The 820-nt window shown below is 45.5% G+C and overlaps 1 protein-coding gene across 1 annotated transcript in view; it reads left to right on the forward strand.

The window, feature by feature from the left end:
* Positions 1-584: 584 nt before the first annotated feature.
* LOC101853236 (disabled homolog 2-interacting protein) overlaps positions 585-820 on the forward strand; it is a gene marked incomplete at its 5' end in the record, with an annotated part of 23,392 nt that continues 23,156 nt past the window's right edge. The window contains 1 exon segment of the mRNA XM_013082649.2: positions 585-683. Within this exon segment, the coding sequence (XP_012938103.1) occupies positions 585-683 (99 nt within the window).

An 820-nucleotide genomic window follows, 5' to 3' on the forward strand; every position in this document is an offset into this window, starting at 1 on the left:
GGGTTGTGTCTGTTTTCCTGATGGCTTTATAGGTAGTGGGTGGGGTTGTTTTTTTTTTAGGGGGGGTGCTCTGGTGTGGTTCGCTCCTTCTGTCCTATCAAACATAATCTTTCGTTCTTATCTGTCCTTTTTTTTTTTTACTCTCGCGTAAGACCTCTTACTCTTACGTCCGGACCTTACATACATGGCCTCTTTGCGTTTCAAGTGTCTCTAAATCGAAACGAAACAAAACCAAACTATAACTTGTATGGTGATTGGAGAGCGCCGCTGTTAGTTCCTACTTCTTTTTGTTTGACTCTGTTGGTTGTGTCTAGATCTATGTCTGGCTTCACCGTGCACTGAATGACCGTGGTTGTGTCTAGATCTATGTCTGGCTTCACCGTGCACTGAATGACCGTGGTTGTGTCGATGTGCTTCTTTTTACTCAAACAAACCACCCATTATCACGGGTTCTCTTGTAACACCTCTAACCTTAGGCACGATTAGGACCTTATTGTGTCGCAATTGCCGTAAAATTCTCTCTCACTCAAACAACCCACCAGTTAAGCAAGTGGAGTGACGAGTGTCCGGTTGTCCATCCCCAGGTACTTCTGTGAGGTCCGGCTTGACCAGACACTGTACGCCCAGACCTCGGTGAAGACCATGACGGACATGCTGTTCTGGGGGGAACACTTTGAGTTCAAGTAAGTCTCTCTGTTTGTTTGTGGTTGTGTGCCTGTTTGTGTGTCTGTGTGCCTGTTTGTGGATGTGTGAGTGTTTGTGTGTATGTCCTCTGATTATCTGTCTGTGTGTCTGTTTGTTTGTATGTCTGTGTATGTGT

The sequence above is a fragment of the Aplysia californica genome, unplaced genomic scaffold, assembly GCF_000002075.1.
Source record: "Aplysia californica isolate F4 #8 unplaced genomic scaffold, AplCal3.0 scaffold00186, whole genome shotgun sequence".
Taxonomy (NCBI): domain Eukaryota; kingdom Metazoa; phylum Mollusca; class Gastropoda; order Aplysiida; family Aplysiidae; genus Aplysia; species Aplysia californica.